The sequence below is a fragment of the Taurulus bubalis genome, assembly GCF_910589615.1.
Source record: "Taurulus bubalis genome assembly, chromosome: 18".
NCBI lineage: Eukaryota > Metazoa > Chordata > Actinopteri > Perciformes > Cottidae > Taurulus > Taurulus bubalis.
The window spans coordinates 17958289-17985363 of record NC_136606.1 but is presented as its reverse complement, the minus strand read 5'-3'; the positions used below and the strand labels follow the sequence as shown (position 1 = coordinate 17985363).

Genomic DNA, 27075 nt, shown 5'->3' with positions numbered 1-27075 from the left:
CGCCACAGAGTTAGCCTCCAGGAGGTTTACCCGCTCTGTAAACCAGCTTCCCCCAACACACTTATGATGAACAGAGTTTATTAAGCTTTTCAAAAACAAAATATGAAAGTGAACTTTGTACGGCGACGTGCTTTTAAAGAAAGATGAATTCTTCATAGGAGCGTCAGGTCATTGACGGAGAATGGCATACAATGCCCGCTGTTATTAAAACAGTACATAGGAAAATTTGGATAATGAAAGCTAAATCTGAAACTATACATTTGAAAACTAATCCTACTAGTCAAGTGTGTGCAAACTGAGGGCCTGGCGTTTCATAGCGCTATGAAATAATAATAATCTGTGGGTACACATTAATAAATCATCTGTTCGAACATACACATTTTGTCCATGAACAAACAACAGAACATGAAGCACACTGTCTGCGTCTAAAGGGACAGTCTGGATGTACTTCTCCATCGTCTGTCTCTCCAAACTCTACGGGAGGAAACACTTCAACTGATATTGACTTGTTTTTAGTCATAAATAAGTATTGTTGCTTCCCCGACCACAGCAGTGCCGGTACATTGCTTTGCATCCTTACTGGAGAAGTGCCTCATACAACCCCACTTCAACACTATCACTTTAAGGGTCATTAAAGATAACACTTTGTTGTTGAAGAGGCAAACACCAAAATCTATTTCAAACGTCTCTAATCCAAGCAGCACATGCTGCTCAGTTAGAGACACACATATATACTACATACATACATACATATCTGATAGATGTGTAAACATTTCCACTTTATGTTTAATATTTTGATCATATTTTACACTTAAATACATTGGTTCATATACTGTATTATCAAAATGTTGCCTTGCTCTATAACGCTGGGAGGACCGAGCAGCAAAATGTAGGATCCTGTGTTTCTGCAGCTTGAGTTTTACCGGGGACTAAAAGTTTAGAGCATTCTTTTCACGCTTTGTCTCAACTTCACAGGAGGACCGCATGACTCACTATAGCGTCTGCTGGAATGGTTCTCTGCCGCCTCAATCTGCACAGAAACGAGCTGCGATCGATGCAGAACAGACAACCCAAAGAGGGTTCTCATTAAAACAACATGCACCTAGTTTCCCTTCAATAATACACCACCCTTTGGCACGGCTCCCAAAAGTAAAAGACAGACAAATCCGGTGTGAGCCTGTTCCTGAACGCGTCATTAGCACTTGGGGATTAACCCCACTGCCAATAAGACAGGTGATGGAAAGAGCAGACGCACAGCCTGCCAGAAAACCTGCGGCGATCGGACTCCAGCGGTCCGCGTCGCCTCACCAGCGCTCAACGTCTTTACCTTGTCGTTGAGGTCCAACACGTAGGTGCTGTGTCTCCACTTGGTGAGGACGATGGGGTCCTGCTGCTTCCTCTCCAGACTGCGGCTCTTGGGAACCTCGCCGGACTGAGGGGAGATGTTGTACTGCGGAGACAGAGAGGAGAGACAGAGGAGAGAGACAGAGAGGAGAGACAGAGAGAGACAGGGAGGAGAGAGACAGAGAGGAGAGAGACAGGGAGGAGAGAGACAGAGGAGAGAGACAGAGAGGAGAGACAGAGGAGAGAGGAGAGAGAGGAGAGAGACAGAGACAGAGAGGAGAGAGACAGAGGAGAGAGACAGAGAGGAGAGAGAGGAGAGAGACAGAGACAGAGAGGAGAGACAGAGGAGAGAGACAGAGAGGAGAGACAGAGAGAGACAGGGAGGAGAGAGACAGAGAGGAGAGAGACAGGGAGGAGAGAGACAGAGGAGAGAGACAGAGAGGAGAGACAGAGGAGAGAGGAGAGAGAGGAGAGAGACAGAGACAGAGAGGAGAGAGACAGAGGAGAGAGACAGAGAGGAGAGAGAGGAGAGAGACAGAGAGGAGAGAGACAGAGGAGAGAGACAGAGAGGAGAGAGACAGAGGAGAGAGACAGAGAGGAGAGAGACAGAGGAGAGAGACAGAGAGGAGAGAGAGGAGAGAGACAGAGAGGAGAGAGACAGAGGAGAGAGACAGAGAGGAGAGAGAGGAGAGAGACAGAGAGGAGAGAGACAGAGAGGAGAGACAGAGAGGAGAGAGAGGAGAGAGACAGAGAGGAGAGACAGAGAGGAGAGAGAGGAGAGAGACAGAGAGGAGAGAGACAGAGGAGAGAGACAGAGAGGAGAGAGACAGAGGAGAGAGACAGAGAGGAGAGAGACAGAGGAGAGAGACAGAGAGGAGAGAGACAGAGGAGAGAGACAGAGAGGAGAGAGAGGAGAGAGACAGAGAGGAGAGAGACAGAGGAGAGAGACAGAGAGGAGAGAGAGGAGAGAGACAGAGAGGAGAGAGACAGAGAGGAGAGACAGAGAGGAGAGAGAGGAGAGAGACAGAGAGGAGAGACAGAGAGGAGAGACAGAGAGGAGAGACAGAGAGGAGAGAGACAGAGACAGAGAGGAGAGACAGAGAGGAGAGACAGAGGAAAGCTGTTAGACATCACAGAGCTCCTGCAGCACCCCTTCAGCACCGGTCCTCTCCCTACCTCTCCCTTTTCTCTCCACAGCACCATTGGACAAAAGGACGTCTCCTTACAGCCCAGGCATTGTCTCGGTCCGTCTGCTGAAGGCACCCATGTCCCGCTACTGTCCACACACGGACCGCTCTATTCAGATTAGCAGGTAAAGGGCCGGTAATAGTCCCGTCACCCGGGGTTCAACGTGAACACTCATCCACTTACATTAACAGGGCCAGTCTTAAGGACACACAAAGAGGTGCCACTGGGTGATGTAAGATGAGAGGAGTGTCCGGTTGCTGCGATGGAGGGAACAGGACAAAAGGACAGCTAATGTCCACAGGAAGTGTGTTCATAGTCTTACCTTGGGCAGCTCCCATTCGGACCGGGACCCGTCAGCGCTGTAGTAGTAGGGCCGGCCCTGTTCATCCACATGTTTTATCCACTGCCGACACAAACAGCGGTCAGCATCCAGGAAATACAAATCTGCACATTTGATGCAGATGGAATTTGCAGGGGTGGACATCAAATCACATGCGGGAGTTGTGTTGCGTGTGTTCAATAAGCCGCACCTTCTCCTGCGTGTGCTCGGAGACGTAGAGCGTGTGTCCGTGCTCGTCCAGCTCCTCAGACCAGCCTCTAGGGGGCGACCCGTACTGGCTGTCAGACAGACTGGAGTGGGTGCTGTGGCAGTTCTCCTCTGAGGACAGCGGCTGTGGAGGACAGGAGACTTTAGGAGGGCTTTAGGATACACACTTGTTATGTGGTTCAATAGCAGGCAGTTAGCGTAGCTACAACTGGAATATTGTTATTATTATTATATACTCGTGTTAATTCAACAAATGACAGTAAAATGTTATATGGGAGCTTTAGATTGGCTGGCTGGGAGGCACATTATTTTACTTTTGGACAGAGGCTATCGGTTTCTTCCTGTTTACAGTCTTGCTAAGCTAAGCTAACAGGCTGCTGTCTGTAGCCTCATATTGACAGTAAACTCATCAAGGAAGCAAGAGCATTTCCCAAGACATCCCAAACATTTTTTAAATAGCTAGATGACTCAATATTGCGTCTTTGTAAACACTGTTAAAATGTAATAATACATTTGCTATGAATGATTATTCCCATTTATAACTGAATTTGTTGGTCGACGAAATGCAAAAAAAAAACTAATCCTAATTTTTGAGATTTAGAAACCACCTTAAACATCAACAATTATGTTGATAGACTCATCAATTCACCACTGATTATACTGCAATAATACTACACAAAGTATATATTAATACCACAAAGCAGACCACCACATGGGGGCGATGTTGGATAGTGAGGAAGAAACCATGACTTCCCCACATCAAAGGCCCTCTTGTTCTTACCTTCAGTAACCACAACCCCGTGTTAAAAGTCCTTTGAGGTGCACACCACCGTCACCACAGCCTGTTTGATCCACACCGGCTGCCATGCAGTCGTACATTTACAGACTGTTTGTGCCCTCAGCTTTGACTTCTCCTCACAGACAATCACACTCCTACTTCTGCGCTTCCCGTCGCTCAAAATAGGGGCGATTGTGACAACTTTTTTTGTGCGCGCTATCTATGTCCATGCTGCTACGGGGAGGAGGCAAGTGTGGGAAAAAATGCAATAATTGTGTGTCTGATCCCCCAAAAAAATATTCTCCAGAGTTCATTATGACCAATGAGAAGTTGAAGAAAGATTTTTCACGGGATATTCTTTTTAAGTTTCAAAAAAGTAACGTAGAAAGATAATGAGTTATTAAACAACTGTTATGAAGAGAAAACAATTCAAATGGATCACTAGGTAATGATAATCTCACTTGCCTCTCGGGGCCCAATTAGAAGCGTTTAGTCACAGTCTCACGATGACATGACAAACCGTTGGATTAGCTCACCTCGCTCTCCGCCGTGCCCTGGCTGTCTCCCCGGACGCTGCTGCTGCTGCCGCTGGCGTCCCTGGTGCGCGGCGGCTTCCAGGTCCGCTCCCCGCTGGCCCGGTTGTAGTAGAAATGCCGGCCGCTGAGGTCTTTGTGGGTCTCCCAGTCGCCCAGGATGTGGAGAGGGGAGCTGGAGGGTATGGGCGGCAGGCTGGACTGAGAGAGCTTCAGCTCCTGGAGGTTGGTGTAGACCGGCGAGTCCGACCGGCCCTGACCCGTGGGTGATGTCGTCTGGTGGAGGAAAGGAGAGAGGAGGTCAGATCATGAACAATTCTGTGCAAATCCTCAGCTTTTTAGTAAAGATTCAGAGCTTTTTCCGGACAGTCTGCACGGCAGGATGCAGCTGCTGATCAAATCACACGCCACATGTGGCTCGCAGATATTTAAAAAAAAAGTTCCATTCTGATCAGGTCCTCCGAACGGATGGATTTGGCACAGTAACATTATCATTCATCGCTCTACTCGGAGACCTGGGACAAAGAATGTGGACATAAAAGGCTACCGCTATTAGCATGAGAGCGCTAACGTTCGTAGCACTTCTCAAAACAGAAGTTAGAGAAAAGAGGGAGATCGAAGAGGCAGAGAAGGCGATAAGTGAAAAGAAGCACAATTAAGTTATGGGACACATTAAATAAAAAGGAAAGCAAATGGATTTCAAGATGCATTTTAAAAAGATGGCCGGCCTAATTCTAACTTTTGTATTTGATTGGCTAAAGCAGCGTCTGGCCTGATGACACGGTGACGGCATCACCTGCTTCAAAAGACCGGGGTCACTGAACGCTGCTTTAGTAGCTGACATGGTGAAACTAAAATCTTTAGGCTGAAGCAAGCATTCCATAATTGGATTGAGCGGGACTGACTTCACAACCTTTGTGTTGAAATCACAAATAAATCCCTTTTCCCCGGTGGATAACTTCGTACAATCCTCTCTAATAACTAGTGAAAATCAGTCTGGTCGAGATGCAACCAGGACGCAGACACCTGCAACCAGGACAATTCTGTGCAATTCCTCAGGTTTTTACTAAATATTCTGAGCTTTTCACAGTTTTTCCCCTGACTTCTGCAGACCAGGACGCAGACAGGAGGTCCGGTGTTCTAACGCATCGGACTGGACTTGCCGCAGGGTTTTCATTGCAAGCGACACCAGCCAACGGCAGCCGACAAGCTTCGTGACAACTGTGGCCCCTGCAGTGTCAGCGTGGACAGACCTCAGAGACGGTTCAAACAGTGTTGCCCCGGGGGGAGGAAAAAAACCCTGTAGTAGCATCCGAAGGCCGCTGCACAAAAGCCAGACGGCTGTGTTACCATGGCTACTGCTCAGAGCATTTGACGTTGTTCTGAAATGCTCCTGCTTTTTCTGACTGTTGCCGGCTCTGTGTCTCTGCAGCACCAAACGTTCTGTCAAACAGTGAGCGGATAAACGACCACCAAAGAGTTAATGTCAGAGGCTGTGCCAGCACCACGCCCCTCCTCCTGTTTGTTACAGGAGAGGAATGCACTTCAGTCAGAGGATCTAAACTGCTCTCGGGACACAGATGGGACTTCCTGTCGGTTTTTGGAACAACGGGAATATTTTTCACAGAAATGATTATTTAATATCCTGCACACATTCCGGAGCGGAGGAAAGGATTCGGCCGCGTCCTGCTGTTTTCAGTTGGGTTCCACCCGCTGCTTCAGTTTCAGTCCGCAGCTCTGACGGCTTTTAGGGAATAATGTGGGAGAGATCGAGCCGAAATGCAGACGATTGAGTGTGAGGGCTGGGACTGAGGGCCGCAGACGTATCTGGATGTTTATGGCTGAAGCACCATAAAGCCCTCGATCAATCATTTCCCAGAATGCAACTCGGTACGTTTTCTTGTTGTGGTTCACAGGGGTTGTTTTCTCAGACTTTGACAAAGCTCCCTCCAGAGCCACACAAGTTATTGTTTAACCGTTTCCACAGTAGCACTCCCTGTATTGGATCTTAATGTGGAGAAACTGTGAAGTACCCCTTTAAAACAAACACACACACACACACACACACACACACACACACACACACACACAGGCCGATGAAGTCTAGTCCACTATAGGTGGTCAAGCGCCAACAAACTGCTCGCAACAACGCAGGTTTTCAAAACTTTGCAAATGTTTGAAGAGGAGGGAAACACACTCAGCTCGTTTAGATCTACACACAGATATATTTGTGTGTGGTTGAACACATAAATATATCTCTGGAAACATTTGAGAGACGCGCAACACAGCAATAGAGTCTTGATTCAAATCTAATCAGCGCTGCCTCGATTCAAAGTTTCGTCCTCGGCTCCGATTGGCCGTTTTCTCTTCAGGCACCTGGGATGAGGGACATGAAAAGGAGGCAAAGGACACTGTTTTTTTTTTTTTTTTACCCCCCAAGACAGTTTGAGCAAATATGACAAGTTATAAAGTGCAGCATTAATGGACAGAAATACGCAGATACATTTAAATAACTGCTCCCTTGAATCTTTAAATAGAAGGGATGTCAAAAAAAACAATAGGTGCCCTCCTTTTGCAAAGTTGGCCTGTTCTGTATTAAACCGAAAACGCCTCATGCCATGTGCAGCATATGCTGGGAGAGAAGTCCAACACATGCCTGGAACAGCAGGAGACAGCGAGAGCTCTTCTCTGCAGAAGGTGACCAACTGAACTCCACATCAAGTGTTCTACTGGCAGAGCGCTATAGCGTGTGCTTCTTTTTCAGACCGGCAACCTGCTACCTGGAATTCCATTAAACAGTTTAAATGGAACAAAGCTGGCAACGCCGGAAAGTTCTCAAACTAGAAATGGATACTTTGAGGGAAAAAAGGACACAGGGAGATGAATTGTTACGGCGCATGAGATCTAATCTGTTCTATATTAAGAGTGGACACTGTCCTGATTAAAATATCCCCTCACAAAAAGTCCACATATTTTCCCGTCTCTCGTGTCAGGTCCCCGTGGGCTTTGTCACCTTGTGTCCGGACACAAACACCTCGTCGTCGTCGTCGTCCCCGGCTCGCCTGTAACCTCGAAATGTACTGAGCGCACGACGCATGGCGGCGCACGGCGGCCGTCAAGTGTGACGACGGGAGACGCTTCGCCTCCCTCCGAGGCACACGAGCTCCATGTTTTGTTTTCCGCCTCGTCCGGTCTTCCTGGCTGGGCCAACGGTCCGGCTGTGAAGGCAGGAGGGGAATTTGAGACCGACTGCGTGACAGAAGGCGAAAGGGGGAACCGGATCCGTCTGCCTCACAGGAACACTGAGCGCAAACGCATCTGACGCAACAGGAAATGGCGTCGAACAAGTCAGAGCTTCCTCTATCAGAGCGTGCTGCTGTGTGTCAAATCTGGGGGGCGGGGGGAGGGCGGCAGACAGTTGACAGGTGAACGGTCCTCAAAGGGGTCACTGTGCATCTTTCACCTGGACAAATGAGCGCTAGGGAGACGGTCGATTGCGCAACGGCGTATCGGCAAAGTTGTTGGCGAGTTTGAGGGAGTCAGAGCTGGGGAAGTAGACGGCAAGAGGAAGGAAGACAAAGGATGTGGCAGAAGAAAAAAAATTAAGTGAGATGAAGTGATGAGTGAGCTGTACATTAGTATGATTGTGTCCAACATTTCCCTGCATGTAATGCACATCTGTCAACAATACAGCGCTCGCCTTTCTGCTCTTTAAAATACATATATGGTTTTTAATTACTAACAGAATGTTTCAGAGACTTTTATTTGTTATTATACAAAAAAAGAGACATTATTACTGGATGTATCACCAGGCTGCAGACAGTAAATGCAAGATGAGGCATTTCTGCATTAGCACCTGGTTGATACTGAAATATATCATATATCATATCTTAAAGGAAAATACATTTTCTAACAAACACCTATTTATCCTCAAGTGGGCAAGATGAGGATTGAGTGAGTCTTTATTTCTTCTTTAACATAAACACATGCAATACCGACATTGTCTGTTAAAATCCCTTAAACATGTCTTAAGTATTACGATACTTGAAGTCATTATAAAATATTATATAATGTGTTATGATTATCATCATGAAGCATGATGAACACATCAAGTATCTTTAGTCTGCATTCTGTACTGCAGTTTCTTGCAGCGGATACAAGTATATCTGATCTGTGGTGAGCTAAAAACTGGCTGCAAATAGATATTATTAGCTCATGGACCAACAACTTCCAACAATGAAAGAAACTCAACTTTTACATATTCATAACTGCGGGTCAGTGAATACTTCCCACAATGCACTGGCGCTGAATCGCCCCGAGGCTTTGTCCTCATCGGCAGATCGCTGGCTGGTTTAAGGTGAAGGAGATGTGTCAGCTGGCCAAGCAGGGTGGGGGTCTCTGACGGGTAATTCAAAAAAGAAAGGACCCGAGAGGGGCGGGAGAGAGGGAGGTGTGCATGAGGGAGAGAGAGTGCAGGAGAGAGGGAGAGGTGTGCATGAGGGAGAGAGAGTGCAGGAGAGAGGGAGAGGTGTGCATGAGGGAGAGAGAGTGCAGGAGAGAGGGAGGTGTGCATGAGGGAGAGAGAGTGCAGGAGAGAGGGAGAGGTGTGCCGCTGAATGCAGAACACATCTTAGCAGCAGCCGCCTGTCTGCACGGCCGTGATAGATGAGTCTCAGACTGCGGGGCCGGCGCGGTATAGAACCAACACAAACTGGATGCACTCTGCAGCCGGGAGAGCGAGCGTGGAAACGGCCAACATGGAAACGTGCCACTTGATTCCACTCATTGGGGCCGATGAGAACTGGCTCGTTAATGGAGATTCGACTCGGCCGCGTGGAACACGGCTTACTGCAGCCCTCCTGTTCACACCCATGTTGGGAATACTTCTGATCCAGCCTCCTGTCCCACTGCGCGTGCACAATCTCGGGAAAACACCATCAATAGTGTGTGTGCGGGTCGGGGTGAGGGCAGCAACGGGGATGCGGTGCTGTAGTTGCACCCGGAGCCCCCTTGGTGTCTCTGTCGGGTCGGGTACGGCGAGAGTCTCCCCTCAAATGCATCGTCGCCATGAGGAGCGTGAGCAGGGATGGGAGGGGCTTTCTCCTGGAGCACACATGGCAACCGGCTCTGCAGCATCGCCGCGCTGCACTCTGACACATCAGTCGTATCTGAGCAGCTCTTAACGCCTTGGACACATCCGGTCATGCTGCTGCAGCCGATTCACGACGTGCTGCTTATTCACAGCACTGCTGCCGCCAGGATCCAGACAGGAACGGAGACGGAGAAGCCATTACATCAGCCCTCCAGACCACAATGGGTTCTAGTTTGTCAAGGAAGAGACTCATCTTAAAATGTGTAGGGTGCATAAATCACCAAATGGCCGAGTCTTGAGATATAAAACTGACCGATGTGAAAGGGCTGAGCCTCTTCAGGGTTCAGTGACCGTCCTTTGACCACATCTCAGGCAAACGGGCACAATTAAGAAAAGTTCAAGCTTGCCCTCTCATCCTCCCACTGGTGTCCAGATCCATCCCCAAGAGCTCCTGTTGTGTCTTTTGCTCGGCCCTTGGAGTTTCTACGTGAATTGAAATGACAATAAGAGCGCACACTTTTGGACATTCTGCTGCTTTTGATTGACATCAACTAAAGAAGTAGCTGTGCGAAGAATTGAACTAATATAAGGAGGTTCAAAGAGGAGCTCTAACCCGGCCTCTTTCACAAGCTCGCGTTAAGTGGGAACGATTAGCTGGACGTTTCAGATCATTTAAGACACTGTTATTGGTGCTTGAGACTGTGTGAAACACACAGTAACTTTTAGCATGCTCCTAAATGACGGCGCCACTAAAAACAAAAGATTATCGGACAACATACTGTCAATATTGCCTAAAAAAGTCAAGTACCAGAGATGGTAAGGTGTATCAAGCTAACCATGCCAGTGTATTAGGTACAACAAACTTAATTCAACAGAAGCACGTGGTGGATGCTGCAGTGATTGCATTATATCGTGGAGTTTAGAACATTTTGTCTACCTCACGTACATCAATGAAGGCAGATTATTAGGTGAACGTCATAATGTTGCAGTCAGTTTATAATGTGCATCATATATTGTCTTGTGTGTTCTCTTCCACATCCCCGCAGATAAATATTCTACGTGACATCCTCTCTGATGTAAATGGGTCTTAAACAGAACTAACGCAAGTAAAAAAGAAAAGTGTGACGATATCCCAGCAGCTAAAACATTGCCTCTGCACCGTCTTCCATCACGGCACCATGTGTGCCTTTCCCCTTAACCTCGTTACGTAATGCGATTGTGTAATTGAATGAGGTGAAGGCGGGTTTGAAGGAAGTGCAATGAGGCGCGGGGGGGGGGGGGTGAAGACAGGCCGCGGGGGTCCGGGGAGCATCACTCCACTCCCTCTGTTCTTTTGTCCTCTCATCCTCCTCCGCTGACCTCCTCCCACCTCCTTCATCTCCCGCTTTCCTTTCCCCTCTCTAGCCCTCTTTTTTCTGCACACACACACACACACACACACACACACACACACACACACAGTTGCATCCTCTGATGATCATGCACCAAACCTCCCTCTACTCCAGGAGGTATGATGCTGATCATGATGGTTGTGTCCAAATGACCAGATTAACATAGTCCCCCTCTCAAAATCACATGTGTGGCATTTCACAAGCCTCTGTTCACTCTTCATAAGCAGAGAGCGACACACACACACACACACACACACACACACAGTTCAGCAAGGTGTGTTTAAGCAACATACACGGGTCAGCAAAACACGAGTGGAAAAAACAACAACAACAAAATATTAATTGAAACCCTGAGATGAAAGTGAGTCAGCACCTTTCCTCTCTCCTCGGGATGACGACAGCTACTTTCATTTCACGGATCGGAGGACTTGGCGAGCCTCGCAGCCCGGCAGCGACGAGAGCAATTAACCTTTTCTTGGTCCCGGGCTGATAGGACTGGGGCCAAAATGTCAGTCAGTGTCTGTGGAACTGCACTGTGCTCGTGATCAACCTCCAGCAGAGTAACTGGTCCTATAGACACTGCTGCTGCTGCTTGGATACTGCAGACTCCAAGGCTCCAGAAAAAAACGGCACTTTTGTAGATTAGAGCACAGAACGGTTTCATAGGGAAAAAACAAGCTGCGGTTGACAGACGAAATGGAGTTTTTGTGTCAAAAAAGGATCCGTTTGACATGATTTCAGATCCCCTTTTGAATCTCTGATGCTCTGTTCACATGTGTGTGTTACAGAGGGGCTTTGCTGTGCCTCTCCAATCCCATTGCCCTCTGAAATGTTGGGAGACGCCGGCATTGGCCAAAAACCAGTCTGTCGTACTGGGCCGCGGTACGAGGGGGCCAGTAAGCAGGCTTAACCGGAGCAGGGGGAATCAAACAATTCATATCTGGGACAACACGGCCATGGTTATTTTATAGGCACCCAATGGATCGCAGGGTTTGGCTGCTATTTTTGGGGCTAAGCTAAACTAAACACAGACGAGCCAGAATCAGACAGACGCCTCCTTCACTCTCCAGTTCCTCTCTTTAAAGCATATGGAGACATTCCTGGAGAGGTTTTTTTTCAAATGTCTGGGTGTGCATCACAAATATCAGCGGAGGAACATACAGCTGCTGTGTGTGTGTGTGTAAAGATGCATGCTTGCGAGACACCGAGCCGGAGATTGTGCGTGTGATTGCATAATGCTGCTCGCTGTCAGCGAGCATGATATGATTCGTGCAACGAGCGGCTTGAGGCGGCGCCACCTGCAGCACCTGGGCGTGCTTCGGCTCGGTGCCCGCTGGCGTGCGCTTCTTTTCTGGCTCGGTGTGATCATCAGATCAGTGCAGCTCGGGCACACACACACACACACACACAACACACACACACACACACACACACACACACAGCGTGGAATCAGGCGGCAACCTCCCGTTCTGAAAAGTGACGCCAATGCTGACGTGCCTTGAACGTGCATTCTTTCTACTGGCCACCAGGGGGGTGACTCCTCTGGTTGTATAGAAGTCTATATAAATGACTCTACTTCTCTCTTGATTTATTCCATCAGTAAACATTGTAAACATGAGTTTATGTCTCAATCTCTAGTTTCAAGTCTTCTTCAATACAGCATGATGTTCATTTAGTAAGTTATGGTAATTTAGAGTCAAATAGAACATAAAGCAGGGGATGCTTTAGGGCGGGGCTTACTGTGATTGACAGGTCACTGACCCTACCAGAGCCAAATACAGCGTCTCTACTTCAGTCATCCACAGACCCAATATGGGCACTTCTGTTCTTTGGTTGCGAATTTGAAGCTTTACAACCACAGCCCAATGGGTGACATCACAACAACTACATCTTATATATTCTTTAGTGCCGTAACTCATTACTGCTAGCTAGATGGGCTAGCACTAGTCAGTCACAACAGCTCTTTGGGTTTACTCGCCCCTGGAATGTCCTTCATCTTAAACTATTCGGTTCCATAAAAAAATCTCTCCAAGCGAACAAGCTTGCTCATGGTCAGTCAGCAAATTCCAGTGACCAGCAGGCCTCTCCTGTGAGAAACACACAGGGAAAAGGAGTGCGCGGGTGAAGCGCCGACTAAGAGCCAATGGGTGCACATATGCACGCTAGACAGAAACTCCTACGGTCTCACCTCGAGCAGAGGTCAAGGGCCACAGATCAACACAGCAGGAGCCGCACCCCAGACCCCCAGCAGTCTGTCCGGTCTGGGCGCTGCACTCCCTCCACTTACTCTCCATTTTGTGGCGAAAACCTTTGACTCCGATACACTGCGATCACAGACTTGCGGGACGGGATGACGGAGCAGCGCTGCAATCCGTGATGGATTTGTGATGGATTTGATGTACACTCCTGAGAGAGGAGATGGAGCGGGAAGGGGCCCAGTAAATGAATCCTGGCTGCACAAGTCAAACGACCTGCCAGCGGCCTGACAGCATCAATTTGTTCTGTTTAGGGTCTGGGGCGGGGGGGCGGGGCGGGGGGGGAGAATATCGACGACACCGAAGGAAAAGTCAATTTCTTTAATGGAACTGGCATTGCCAAATCTCTCTTATTACTCACTTCGAGGGGTCTTTGCCGATCAAAGACTGTGATCAAACCATGGGGTTTTCTTCCACCGCGGGGCCAAAACAAACAGAGTGCTGACACCACTAAAATATCACACTTAAAAAAACTTTTCCGGTCAGCTTGTCAGCAATAAGCACATCAATATCATGCTCCAGGAAACCAGCCGGCTGCACAGTCGACAGACACACTTACAGCTGGTGTCTGATCCAACCTCCCGTGGCTCAGGCTATAAACAGAACAGCGCCACTGTATTTTAAGAACTATTTTTGCTCCCGGAATTATTATTTCTCTCCGTTTCTCGGTGGCAGGGAGCACCGAGAGACTTAGCAGCATTCCTGCGTGGCTGACAGCTAAGCCCTCGGTTAATGACTAATCCGGCCCTCATGGCTCCAGCGTGATTGGTTCAGGCTAATTGCGCTAGCTCGCTTCCCCGGCTGCCGAATGGCTGGTCGGAGGGAAACGCAGTGTGGACTCAAGGTGTAGCAGGAAATGTGATGGATTGAGCATTAGAAAACTAATTTGCAACTATTTTTTAAATCAATACGAAAGCCCAAATATTTGACGGTTCCAGTTTCTCAAATGAAAGCACTTCCTATTTTTCCCTTGTTTTACATTGTAGTAAAGTAAGTATTTAAATGAATTAATGAAGTAAATAATTGGAATCTTAATAGATTGGAGCGTGAAACTAAGTGTTAGTTGCAGCCTTACTTCATGGTCCACTCCCTTTCTACACCTGAACTCAAGTTGGGTCCTGATGAGTTTTGGTTGGCCGCTCTTGCTGTGTTAAAGTGTTGGCGGACCTAATTTGTGATCGGTTTATTATCCTTGGCCTATTCTGGACTTGTTCTGACTGAATTCATTAGGCCGACATATTTCACAGTCAGCCTTCATGTTCGTGTTCATCCTTTTAAAATGGTTATATGTTATTGTGGGCCTTTCGCGGCTTTAGAAGACCGGCAACCAGAGAGACAATGTAAGCCTACATTGGTCAACCCTCTTTTCTTTCCTACAGCAAAATATAACTTGGCACGGGATGCAATGCATCCTCTTGTGCCTTACTGAATACATGAAGCAGCACAAACTATATCATAAAAACACGTAATCACTTATTCGACAAAGCCGCAGTCGCTCTCCCTCTCGGTCTCCAGCCGTGGTCTGGAAGGCGGCTGGCTGTGGCTTACAGCATCTTATTAATATTCCCTTAAATCTTCCTGCTAATCTGCTCGCTTTATGAGGAAACAGATAGAGATACTCGGGAGGGCTTCTGGGAGCTGGAGGAGGAAAGGAGGGAACGGCTTCCCTCTGCACCGCCACAGAATCTCCTTTTAAATAATAACGCCTTAAATGATCATAAAAGCCCCGCATTCAAAGGGAGGGAGTTTACAGCACGTTAAAACCAGCTTTGAATATAGCAGTGATTGTTCCTTTTTTTAGAGCTGCAAGATATAGTCGGTTAATCAATGAAGAGATAAAATTCTCAGGTTCTGTGATTTACTTTTTCTCTTCAACAACTGTTGGTTGGGAAAAACAAAACACGTGAAGATGTCACCTTTGGACATTTATCACCATTTTAAGACGTTTTCCCAATCGAGGAAATAATAGATAAGGCAAATAACATGTTATGTTGAAACAGTAAAAAAAAGGGCCAAACCCAAACTTCAAAAAGTATCATATCACACAGATATTTGCAGCATGAGGCCCTCAAATGATCAGACTTGGCCCATAGATGTAACAGAATATTGCATTCCACATATCAGACTTCCAAAGTCCAAATTGGTCCAGCAAGTACACCTCAGCAACTCTATCTGCTGACGGCTTTCCATACTGTGATAATAGGAGTAGGTCTACCTACGTGTGATCGCGTGCATCACCTGACTGGGAGGCTAGCAGGACGAAACCAATGTAAGCATGTAAGCCTCCTCATGTAAAGGAAAAATAGCACTTGTACCGGGACACAAAGAGCTCTCAGTACTTCCTGTTTTAGCGGATTAGGTTTCAGAAGAGGCAGATTACGTGCAGCTGTGAAGTTTCTGTGTTGGACTGACGAATTAATGGTTGCTAATATCAATACGTCTCACGCAGCGATGAAAGCCTCTATCCTCTGCCGCTACCGGAGATTGAATTAGTCTCTTTTCTGAGAGTCCCGAGCAACGGAGAGGAGAATAACAGGATGTGTCGTGCGCGTCCAACGCCAGTGGGATTGCATGGTAGAAAAACTGTTACATGTCAAGCTGGTATCAGTTTTAAAACTAAATAAATAAATAATGGAACAGATGTTTGGATGAAACGACTAATAAGTCAATGGACAAAAACAGATCGAGTTACTGTCGCCACCGCGCAACGGCCAAAAATATCAAGAGTGGACTGCAGCAGAGCTGAGATATCAACAATGTTAGATGGCAAAGACTCCCCGGTACACGGTAACATCTCTTCAGCGCTGGGAACCATTTCACAGATAACTAAACGCTACGTTTCTGCTGACAGCACACAGATTACACGTGTTCATTCTATGATATTCAGGTTGGAGACGCTGAGGGATCATTACACTCTTATTGATCCACGCTGGACAAATGTCTTGCTGCCCTTTGCGGTAAAAGGGGCCAAGGGTCGCTCTCTCTTGAAGCATCATGCGGTGAAGTCTATATTGACCGCGCTCCAAATCGCAGGTCAGAAAAGCCAGAGAAGCTTGCCGACCCTCACAGTGCAAGAATGTGATCGTATGCTATGTACTAAATGGTACAATACTATCGGTACGCATCCATTGTGTGAGAAGTCTTAAGCACCTGGTGTGACTAAGGATTTGCTAGAGCCTCCCTATGGATAACCATGCCGTGGCCTTAAAGCTTATGGCAGAGATGTCGTGGTGATCAAAATCAGACCTGTTCATGGAAGAAAAAGGAAAAATGACAACGGTGGGGTGTATTACTGCAATGTGAAAAACAAGAAAACAATCCAGGACAAACCCTATTAAAATTAGTCTTCCTGTGACAGATATACATGAGTTGTGTTCCAAATTGCACACCAACGTACTGCATAATACTCAATCAATGTGTTCCGCATACTGCCTACACAAATAAAGTATACCCTTCACGTTCAAGTGTACAGTCGCCATTCTGAGCAGACAATCCTAAAAATACTATGGAACGCGAGGCAAACGCACCGACCTTGAGAAGTAGTTGTCGGACCTCACGACAATGGAAGCGCACTAACGGGCAACGTGAGGTGCATTTACCTGTATATAATCAAAATAATACACACTATCATGTACAAGTCGGGTTACGAGCCACTACTACCTTCGGTCAGTGTCCCCGTTAGCTCCCCGCTGTAGCCAGCTGGGGCTCCTGCTAGCGCTCCGTTACTTCCCCGCTAACTTCCGCTAGCTCTTCGCTAACTGCCGCTAGCGCTCCGCTAGCTTCCCGAAAACCACCGAAGGTAGCGGGACCAGGCTCGACATCCGACTTGGGCAGAGGGGACGCTGGCAGTAGCAGCAGCAGTGGGCAGTAGCATCGCTAGCTAGTGCTGCTCCTAGCTTGCTACAGCGGGGACACTGACCGGAGGTAGGCGCGGCTTGTAACCCGACTTTTACGGTACATCCAAGTAAACACTCTGAAAGTGATCTTCTTTGCACAAAAGTTAAATTTAGAAAGAATACAGAGTGTGTATGCTTGCTAAAGAAGCATCAGTTTTCACGCTCAACGGTGGTTTTTGTTTGCTTGGAACGCAGCTTTATACTGGGCCTTTTCACCGTTTTATGACATTGTAAAATAGCCAGTGTAAAATACCACGACTATATGTTGTATAATGCTGCCGAAAAACACACAAGGCAACCTTTGAATAGCCGCTGTGCCTTTACATCAACATCCCTGTACATCTCATACATCCACTTGCAGGTTTATTGCATAAAACATTTTTTAAATAGTTCCAGTCCAGGTGAGAGGGCATGTTTTGGCTGTGTTTTTGGTGAAGAGTTGGGGGGGGTTGATGGAGCAGACCCAGGAGGCCTGGCTGTCTGTTGGTGCCAGAGCACATGAAGTGCGGTGGCAGCGCGGGACACAGGGCTCTTGGTACGAGGGAAACAAAACAACGGCCATCAGCCTGCAGTCACTACAGCTGAGCAGCTGACAATGCAAGGAGGGGAGCTGGTGGGGGTTAAGAGAGGTGTAAAGAGTCATGCAGGGTTGGCTTCTCCAGGCGGGAGGGAGACACTGTGACACCGAGAGATAGACAGAAAGGTCCTGGAGAGAATAATGAAACCACAGCGGGTCTACTTGACAGCTGTGATTGCCATGGAGAGAAGGTGGTGGGCGGAGAGAGAGTAAAGCCAACTCGGCTTAAGTCTTTTCTCGGCCTTTACGGGAGGACAGGTGTGTGTGTGTGTGTGTCAGGGCCGAGGAGGAAACCCACTCTGTCAAAGAAATTGCGATCGCCCGTGTGCGCCGACGCGCTCCAACCTCACGGCGGCGGCGGCGGCCGCCTCGTCTCTGTGCGCTGACAGACTCCGTCCTCGTCAGGCAGCAGCCATTCACGCTGAGCTGCGTTTGCCCTGCAGTTAAGTGAAGGTCGGCTCCTCTTTGTGCTCTCTCTGGAAAGCAGTTATGGACTCCTTTTGATGCGGAAAGAGGACACTGGAAACAACCATCAGGCCTCTTCCGTTCTTACGCAACCCCTGAACGCTCCACAATAGACGGGTTCGCCAGGACTCCTGAGGGCAATCTACTCCAACCACTCTACAAATGTACTATGTACAAGTAGCATCAGTAAACCAAGAGTTCCTACAATGTTTGCACCAAAAAGAAACCGCATGATAGAAGTCAGAAGTATTGAGATCATTTACTCATTCAACATTTTATTTATAATACCTTCCTTTAGACTATAGGTTACTGAGCCTTGTAAAGGAGTGTGAAGTGAGTAGGGAGAGAAACACTCCAGGATGCCTGAGCGCTAATGAGGAGAGAAACATGAGGAGTTGTTTTTGTGCCATAAAACTGCATAAACCACGGATCTCCCTTACGGCTTGATTAATGTGCAGATTACACTCCCGGTTAATCCTCTAAAGTATAAAATGCAAAAGAAAAAGTTGTGAAAATGTACAAATCACAAGTTTTCTAGAGTCCAAAGCGCATCTCAAAATGGTTTGTTCTGTCAAACTTTCAGGTCACAATCATGTCAATGGCATCATTTATCGACTGATGGTTTTGGCTCTAAAATGCATGTTTTGAAGATAAGACCGCTCAGTTTTAGTGTGTGTTCATCACTGTTGAATGAAGAGTGTGAAGGTTTGTCAGTAAGAGCTCACGTTAGCTTAGGCGTTTTGCCCCTTGCAGGCTATGCATCATGTTAACTAGCTAAAATTTAAAGACTAGAGTCTATTAGTCTTTAAGTAAACAAATTAATGCAATTGTAAAACTGCAAGAACAAAAAACATATTAACCTCTACAATGTGATTTTAGTTGTTTTCAGTAACTTTTTTTCTTTCTAAAAATTGAAAAATGTCCCTAAATAAGCTGTCATGACTTTCCACCACAGACAAACCAAAACTGAATCAAAAAACCTTCCAGAGTGGAGCTGTGGGTCCGTCACCTGAGACCAGGACGAGACCCACTAACGTCTACTCTACTCTGCCAAGTAGCATAAGCCTCGCCGGCGCCACTCACCCAACACATCCACTAAGCTTGTGGACGGAGCCGAATGACAGATACTCACGATGTAGTGTGGGCTCTTCAGGTACGAAAACATGGTCCAAAAAGAAAGGAAAAGAGAGAGAGAGAGGCGAGTCCAGTAGGGGCCCGGCGGGGGGTCCCTAGCCCGAGGTATTGAGGATGTCCAGCTACCGCAACGACCTCACTGCATGCAGACTGCCGTCACACTGAACAGAACAGCAGAGGCCTCGGCGGCCGATTAAAGGATCTTAAGATCTATTTAGGGCCTTTCTGCTCGCTTCTTAAATAGGAGCACTCATTAGCTGAGTGACCTGAGCCTCTCAGTCACAGAGAGACAGAGAGAGGGGAAGGAGAGAAAGAGACAGAGTGGATTGCTTGACGGGTGGCCATGCTCACAGTTCAGCCGCAGGGCCATAAAAGGTCAAAGTTGTCGACCTCGGGGTCATAAAGTGTGCGGTTCACACGCTCCAGTCACACAGGCAGACGCTGCTCTGAATGTAACCGAGATATAAACCAAAAAACAACCCAATCTCAGCAACGTCTGAGTGTCGCAAACACAACAAAAAGCAATTTGAAACCCAATTTCTAAACAGCGAATGACATGCGACCAGCAGCAGTCACCAAATTGCCAAAAAAAAAAAAAAAACACAAAAAACAACCTGCCGTGTTTTCTCCCCTTTGTCGAGTGTCGGAGGAAAGATTATCGAGATTAGATTTTGGAGTTGTGGGTAAGTCTGCCACCAGCTGTGTGTGTGAAAACAAAGTGATCACAGCTGATCCCCAGACGCCGCTTTCACTGCTTCCTCCCAGGCTGTCAGCGGAAAGGTCAGCCAGAATGCTGAATAATGAGCCGGATGACAGATTAGAGACATCATCTACCTCGTTAGTGGAGCGGCAGATTGGAGGGAGGAGTTGTCTGCCGTGCATTCTCTCTCCTGACCACCAGGGGGCGACTCCTCTGGCTGTATAGAAGTCTATAGAAATGACTACTTCTCTCTTGATGTATTCCCTCAGTAAACATTGTAAACATGAGTTTATGTCTCAGTCTCTAGTTTCAAGTCTTCTTCAATACAGCATGATATTCATTTAGTAAATTATGGTCATTTAGAGTCAAACAGACCATAAAGCAGGGGATGCTTTAGGGCGGGGCTACAAGGTGATTGACAGGTCACAACCAGTGCTTTATGGCCTGGGCCTTTCAATTTTACAACTTTAACCCTTTCACAGTGTGTTTTTATTTTATGACAGCTAATTGTAACATTTTGATCGCCTAAAAATGTCTTTCTTGTCCGATTGTACTTCATCTTAAAACTACCAAACTTGACTGTAGTCTCGGTGACTAAGACCACGTCTTGCATGCAGTCTGTGGTGTCAGCATAATTGGGCATTAGAAATGATGCCCTGATTGCCATACATGTCGTGTTTTATTTGGACTATATACTTGGACCGTTTGTGTTAAGACAACTATAAACAATTACTTTGGTGTATATTATATAATGTCAATGAAATGATTGTTCTCTGTATAAATCATCATATACGTTTCATTTTTGACTTTAATATATAAAATGCCCGTCGCGCATCCAGGGTGACTTCCCATGTGTTTCATAATGTCATCGTTTCAGCCCTGGAGCGGACTGACCAGGTACGTGGGCTGTGATTGCCACTGAAGGGTTAAAAAAGATGCTCTAGCAGCACTGGCTTTCTCCAGGCAAGGCTCCAAATATGGTCTGATTTCTGTCACTCAGCGGCAGACGTAACGAGCTCTGACAATTCTGTGATGCTTTTTATATATATCTACATATATCGTGAACATGTACTGTAACACTGTAACATGCAGTCAAACGCTGACACACTGCCCCTATATGCAAGTTACATATTCCCAACACACACACAAAATTGACCAAATATGCAGCAGTAGCAGGCTTGCTGATGCATCAGCGCACCTCTACTTCAAATCAATAACGAATCCCTAATTATAGCTTCAGGCTGCTTTCAAAAGCTGGCAGATAATGAAGTGACACAGTGCAACAATTATGGATGAGTCACCCTGTAACTGTCTCAGCCCTAAAGATATCATTTCTATTGTTCAAATTGTGCCGCGCTTGCATGGGAACGCACAGCAACACCAAACCTGGAGATGAAGTCTACTTTGATCTCAAAGTCAAGGCTGCGTTTTTGTTACGCGTTCGTCTGTCTTTCTGCTTTGTTCCCTCGCCGAACGGCCATGTCGGAGACAAAGAGGAGTGGGTCCGTACGTGCTCCAAGAGACGATGACTCATTCCCGCTAAGAAGAAGAAGAGTGGGAGCGCCTCGGCCGTGGTGCATCGGGGGTATTAACCTCGTGTATCAGGTTAAATGCTTTTATCTCAATGCCGCTTCGGCAGAGAAATGAGGAAGAAAAGAATACCTTAGCTGTGCTCGAGCTATGAATATGCATCAGTGTGCATTTGCTCTCATGATGCTGATTTTCTAACGCTCCAAATTGAATGATCCTCCTCTCTAGAAGGTGACCCACACGAACGTCACGCTGCCACCCCGGAGGTTCACGTGGCATAATGCCACACATCTCTCTCCTCTGCTGCCACCCTTTAACCCAACGTGGAGTGTATGCATGGTGAGATACAAGAGCAGAGGTGTGTGTGTGTGTGTGTGCAGATATTAATGCCACCCGCCGTTATCACGCTCTCTCCGGCACAGATTGAACGTGTGGTGGAGTGGAGCGCCGGCGTGCGCCACTTCAACAGACGATAGGCACCCACAAGGGAAATGGAGACTTCCTCCCAGACGAAACCAGCATGCTGTGGCGCATGCTGTGGCACACACACACACACACACACACACACACACACAGACACACACACAGACACAGACACAGGAAGTGGTGCTTCAGCTTGAGGTGAAAGACATGTTTCTTGGAACACAAGCCTATATATAAAAGGTGTCTATTTGTTTGTTTAAAAAAAAGGACGGTTCACCCTAAAATCGAAAAAACATGCTAATGCTATTTATCGATCCAGATAGTTTTGGTGCGAGATGCCTGCTTTTAGAAATATTGGCCGTAGAGTTCCACTATAATTGAATTATTCTTTTGTGTTTTTCTTTCCATTCAAATGCAGCACATGACCTGTAGGTTTAACTGATCAACATATCCACCAGCAGAACAAAATGTATTTATTTTATTATTATTGTGAAGGATTATGAGAGACAAGAGTCCCGGCAATAATGTCATTCAGAGAGTAGTGAGACATCAGCGCTAACAGAGGAGGGAGGTAGGGAGCGAGGAAGCCCTCAGGAAGGAGAGTGAAGAGCAGAAAGCCGGGAGAGGAGGGAGAGGAGGAGGTGGGGGCGGTGGTTCTTTTCTTTTGTGGTCGGTAGACAGTAACGCACATCTGGGCTCAGAAAGACCGACAGCAAGGGCGCCTCCCACAGAGGGGACGGATGAAATCCACGACGAGGAAATCAAATTAACTGAGCGGAGACCGAGCCAAAAGGCCCAGCGGGCGGTTGGGACGCCTCGTCCTGCTGTCCCGCCTCAGAAACGGCACAGGAACGACAAATAACTGCATATTTACAGAAACGCTGATTTCTGTTAATCACACCGCTCAAACTGCACCTCGGACATATGGATAATGTGCAAATCATTGCATAACGAGGCCTAGCAGAACAAACTAGGTGGGGTGGACGCAGATGGTGTTGGTACAGGGGCTGCAATAATTAAATAACAGGACTCTGATCAACATCTGACTAATTATTTTATAGCTCGGCGTAGGGAAACTGTTGTCCTGAAGCTCCCACCACAAAATAATCCCCCCTCCACCTTGGGTATAGGGGAGTGTCCCCTTTATCGAAGAAGAAGGCAAACATGGATATGAATAATGCAGGATTTTAATGGTCTAATATAATTTACTCAACCCATAAAGAAACGCTTAAAACTGCAATTGCAGATACGTGGTTTATGATAGACAGCAACTAAATCTTTGAGAGACTCTAACCAGAACGTTTTGGGCTTTTTGCTTGTACATTGATTACCTAAATTAGCAGATTCTTTTTTTGGTCTATTGATTAAAAAGGACCAGTGTGTGATTGCAAATTGCAACCCACTCAATACCCCGCTGCTCGCCCCTCCCTTTACTGGACTGTAGTAACATGAGCCGCAGAGTGCGAATCTCTGGCAACGCCGTTCTCCTCGCTCAGATCTGCCTCGCCATAACAACACTACTTTGGGAGCAGGGGCTTCACACTCTGCAGCTCGCGTTACCGCAGAGTCACAAGCGTGTTGTAGAACTGTAGCTGTGAAGGACTCATTGTACAGGTAACTGTACACTGATGAAAACAGTCATGAATATTCCATTTCTGCTTATAGATCCCTGCACACTGGCCCTTTAAATCAACAAACCGTTTCAGCTCAGCACTAAACATAATCTACGGTTGAATTGATTGTGTAAATTGCAACCCTAAACATATTGAATCGATTAGGGATAGAAGCTTTTTTTTGGTGGTCGACATGGTTCCCGCCGAGCACTCGAGGCATTGCACATTCTAATGAGAGAGGATATGTTTACGTCTGTGACCCCCGTACTGGTGAGGAAACAGTCAGCCAGTTGCTGGAACATGGATTTATCATAATATGTCATGTATCAGGTGAGAATACCAAACATTTATTGTCGATTTGTTCTCACAACGTGAGAATGTGTGTGTTGCTTTGGGCTCTGGTTACAGGTCGTTGTAGATTAATAGAATAATACTGGCCTTGTGGTGGCCAAGAAACATGGTGAAGAGGGCTACGCACCATTTAAAGGGCACATTTATGAATTCTCCAGCCCTTCTCCCCATTGGCCCACATACCACCATGACTCAGGGTGTGTGTGTGTGTGTGTGTGTGTGTGTGTGTGTGTAGTGACAGAAAGGTGCATTGTGTCCCGTTCGTATGGGTCATGGGTCGCTCGTCCCACTGCCCAGAGACTGCCAAGCAGCGCTCCCCTCTCCGTGCCCCCCGTCCCCCCCTGCATCCATCCAGAGAAAAGTTCCAGTAGCCACTGTACAGCCATTGTTGTGTGGCGTCCCTGTCAGGGAGAGGGCTGCCTCGTCATCCGTGCTGCCCAGTCACACGCTTTAGAGAAATGAACTGCATCATCAGCTGGCCACTGCTTCTGAGAGTCGCACTGACAACGTGGCCAAGTCCTGAACTCTTCAACGTATTCTCGGCGATCTGACTGTACTGTCGCTCTAATCACAATGTCTAAATTTGGGTAAAGAACACATAAGACCCTGGTAAATAATCATGCTGCTCCAAAGTACCTTCACAGAACTAGCTGTCCCATACAGCCCCACTTTCCCAGGCTCCAACGAACGGCCATGTTCCCGTTCGTCCTCTGCGTGACCCATAAAAAGGTCTTGGTTGGGTAATTGATCGTCACAGGGCCGCTTCTGTAGAAAGCAATTCAATTTCCACCGGGCATGTCTTGCCACATTAGCGAGAATGGTGCTATTGTTTTGTGGAGCCGGCCGTGGCACGTAAAGGCAACTCTGTCCGCGGCCCATTGACAGAATGTGCGCCGGGACGGGCAGGGACTGGTGGACTCGGTAACCTTGAGCCACGAGGCGGTCCCCTCCGGAGAAGTGGCGCTGACGAGGATCTGGAGCAATGGTGCCGCTGGGTCAGGGGGTTTGCTTCAGAGTAACAAAGGGAGATTGGATCAGGGCCCAAACAGGCACAGAAATGGTTTTGAGGACGGTCCGGACAGCTACTTAATGAGCTCCGGATTTTAAAATGTAAGTTTGGCAATAGCTGAAACGGGAACTATTTCAGGCATTCAGTGAACTAAAAAGTAAACGTTATGTTAATTTTCTGCTTCAAAGGAATGCTTCCCCCTTAAAATTGTTGAAGAAAACTTGTTTTATTCTTGCATGCCTCCATGGTGAACTGAAACGTCCAAAACGGTGTAAATCCTTGATGAATTAAAATGTATATATCAAAACATCCGTTTATGGAGCGTAACCAGGTCTCGTCTAGCCATTTGTGTATTAGCTCTAAAAGTTATACTCTTTTAAAAACTTCTGACATGCAAAAATGTATGTATGTAGCAAGCATATGACGAGAGTTGGAAATACTGCATGTTTTGATATAGTTTTTCTGTTAAACCTGGAGCTTGTTTGCTTTAATTCATCAAGTATATAAAAGGTAACGCGTGGTGAGTCATTGAGTATTCCTTGAAACAATGTTAGGTGACTGACAGGTGGCTCTAATGGACAACTAAATTCAACAAGACCATTTGCGTCAGACAATACCTGGTTCAAAAATGTACATACATTGTATTAGGATCTGAAGACAGGGGTATTGTATAATATACACACTATAAAGCCTTTTGAGGCAAATTTGTGACCTGTGATTTTACGAGAGGATGTTTTTATCTTATTCATATGTAGCCTATCCAGTCCTTTGAGTTTCGATGCCAACATCTAAAGCTGCCAACTCTTACAACCCACCTCATGTATATGTAGCTCAAATGCAAATCTATTCTGATGGAGAATTTCCTCTTACTACTTTGATCTGGAATAACAATGGCCCTTAATTATTCACCAATTAAAAGATCTTTGTGTGGGGTAGATGTTTTCTCTTTGACATCCCACTGGAGTGGCTGCCGTCTGATTTGAATGCGTCCCCATGGTTGCAAACGCCCACTCATTTCAGATCAATCGGGGGCTCAAGGGCCTGGAGGATTGGCTGGCAGATCAACAACAATCCTCTCCACTGAGGAGGGGGGGTCCTGGACCCCGGAGCAGCCACATAACCCCAAACTCTCAGAAAGACAGATTACTCGCCTTACAATTGACACTGCGAGCGAGAGACACAAGTGAGGAGAATGAATTAGAGAATTCGGCAAACGATGGCGATCTTCAACCAAGCAGCGAATACCCTCTTGAAAACAGTCTCTGGCGATCCAGCGTGTGGCACGCTTGGTTTCTGGAGGGGTTTTGCCACCGGGGTGAGGACCGGCAGCACGGGTCAAACGAGCACATTGTTCGACATGATGAGAAAACGCTGGAACATGTTGGTGCGGGATAAACAGGGTTTGAGGGGGTGGGGGGGGGGGGGGGTTTAACCCAGGAATGCACTGTACGCAACCTCTTAATCCATATATGTAAGAAGATTGCATTCTAGTGTGTGTATGTGTGGGCAGTCTGTCCGGGACAGGGCTGACCTGTAAGCCCCCCCCCCCGTCCCACAGTTGCCGGTGCGTGAAGCTCACCCAGTAACACTTTTTAAATGATTATGGCGCCCTGGCCTGGTCCGTCTCTCTAAACCGCACAAAAACACAGTTCTAGAAGCAATTCACTGGAACAGCCGTACACATTAGTTTACCATACATAAGTAAGGGCTTATTCTCTGAACATAGCACACCGGGAAACAAACCTGCTGTACTCAAACAACTGACCTTTGTCATGACTTTTTTTTTTTTGCGTGTACATCTTAAATCAATGTAATGCTTTAAATCAAAATCAAGAAAACAACGTGTGTGTGTGTGTGTGTGTGTACGCAACAGCGTCACATGGTGGATGAATCTTAAGGCCAGTCAGAATGGTCAGATAATAATATGTAGAGCAAAGTAAACAAGCATTAAGGCCTCGTGCTCGTCTGAGCAGATGGTTTCGTGGCGCTGGGGGTCAAATGAGCTCAACTATCCGGTGTCCCTTCACTGTTGAAACATTAGCATAGCATTAGAATGGATTTGGTCTGTGTAACCTCCATCCAGTCACTGCCTGCAGAGATTAAACGAAGAGAGAAGGGAAGCATGCTTAGCTAATTATATCATAATTATGCTTTGATTGTGTTTCATTAGTACTTGTTTGAGGAGATTGAATTAGCATGTGTGTCTTTCTGGAAGCAGGTTATGTCAAAATTGGCATATCAGGGATTAG

The 27075-nt window shown here is 47.0% G+C and overlaps 1 protein-coding gene across 1 annotated transcript in view; it reads right to left on the bottom strand.

Annotated features, from left to right (window-relative positions):
* The window catches only part of LOC306750591 (rho GTPase-activating protein 12-like), a gene marked incomplete at its 5' end in the record, with an annotated part of 45865 nt that overhangs the window by 8917 nt on the left and 9873 nt on the right, over positions 1-27075 (bottom strand). The window contains 4 exons of the mRNA XM_079234041.1: positions 1328-1450; positions 2855-2935; positions 3063-3203; positions 4394-4666. Coding sequence (XP_079090167.1) covers positions 1328-1450; positions 2855-2935; positions 3063-3203; positions 4394-4666 — 618 coding nt within the window. The remainder of the gene's footprint in view (positions 1-1327; positions 1451-2854; positions 2936-3062; positions 3204-4393; positions 4667-27075) is intronic.